The following is a 1188-nucleotide window of genomic DNA, read 5'->3' on the forward strand; positions in this document are numbered from 1 at the left end:
GTTGTTGTCGCTGGCGTCCAGCAGCTCCATTTTCCTGAAGGACTCAAACTCTTCCCTGGAGAAACCGTTGAGCTTGTTTCTTCTGATTGACATGGCCACTAAGTTAGGAACGGGTGCGGCACCAGGCAAGGCCTTCAGCTGGTTTTTTGCAAGGTACAGCTCTTTGAGAAATGGGAGTTGCAATCCAAACTCCTTCAGGTTGTTAGCGCTAACATCCAAAACTTCCAGCGTTGGGGGAATGCAAGTCGTTAGTTTAGGAATTTGAGTGCTGGAGAGGTTTAAATGTTTCAGGGTTTGGGGCCATTCACACACATCTGGAATATCACCAAAATTATTTTGACTAATGTCTAAGAGAATTAGGTTTCTTAGATGAGACAAACTTTTAACCGTCATTTCTAAGTCACTCAGTGAATTCTGACTTAAATTTAGAGTTTGTAGTGAAGGCCAACCACCCTGACAGGCTGAATGCTCCAAACTCTGGTCTCCGAGCAAATTTGCACTAAGGTCAAGATACTCTAATGACAGAAGCTGTTGTGAAAGTCTGCATGGTACCAAAAACACCTTGGTGTTTTCAACTGTGACTTTGGTAAGAAGAGATAGTAGACCTTGCACAGCATGAAGATCTGTAAACAAATAAAATTCTTCTATAGATAATTTCTCTATTGTCAGAACTCTAAGAGTATGTGATTGGTTTGCTTTAATATGTGTTTGCCATCGTCCAGTTCCCAAGAGTCTACAGTCTATCATCTCCACCTCCACTAACTGTGGCATGTCTTCTAAAATGCTGACAATCTCAGGCACAGTAGCATCTGTTAATAAGGTCTGTTTAAAGGAAATTTTCTTTGCAAAAGAAGACGACATAACTCTGAATAGTTGCATTTCAGCAGGTATACTGAATGCTATTTTTCTCACTTCTAACCAAGTGACAGAGTGCAGAATGTCCATGACAATTGCTGAGAATATATTAATACTTCTTACGTTTATGATCATGTGATTTATCTTCTTAATTAATTTCAAACTTCCTGGCTCATACTGACTGAGATTGCCACCGTCAATCCACAACTTGTCAAGAAACTCAATGCCCTCAAAGTTCCCTTGCCTTATTGTGGAGAACTGCGGGTTGCCCAGGTGGAGAGAGCTCAGATTCCTCAGGCTAGAAAAGGGGGAGCTTTCCCCCAGGTCTCTGTA

The 1188-nt window shown here is 41.6% G+C and overlaps 1 protein-coding gene across 1 annotated transcript in view; it reads right to left on the minus strand.

The window, feature by feature from the left end:
* Positions 1-1188, minus strand: part of LOC104827771 (toll-like receptor 2 type-2) — a 7026-nt gene that overhangs the window by 356 nt on the left and 5482 nt on the right. Inside the window, exon 2 of the mRNA XM_010561021.1 lies at positions 1-1183. Within this exon, the coding sequence (XP_010559323.1) occupies positions 1-1183 (1183 nt within the window). The remainder of the gene's footprint in view (positions 1184-1188) is intronic.

Source organism: Haliaeetus leucocephalus, unplaced genomic scaffold (genome assembly GCF_000737465.1).
Source record: "Haliaeetus leucocephalus isolate CR32 unplaced genomic scaffold, Haliaeetus_leucocephalus-4.0 Scaffold140, whole genome shotgun sequence".
NCBI classification, from domain to species: domain Eukaryota; kingdom Metazoa; phylum Chordata; class Aves; order Accipitriformes; family Accipitridae; genus Haliaeetus; species Haliaeetus leucocephalus.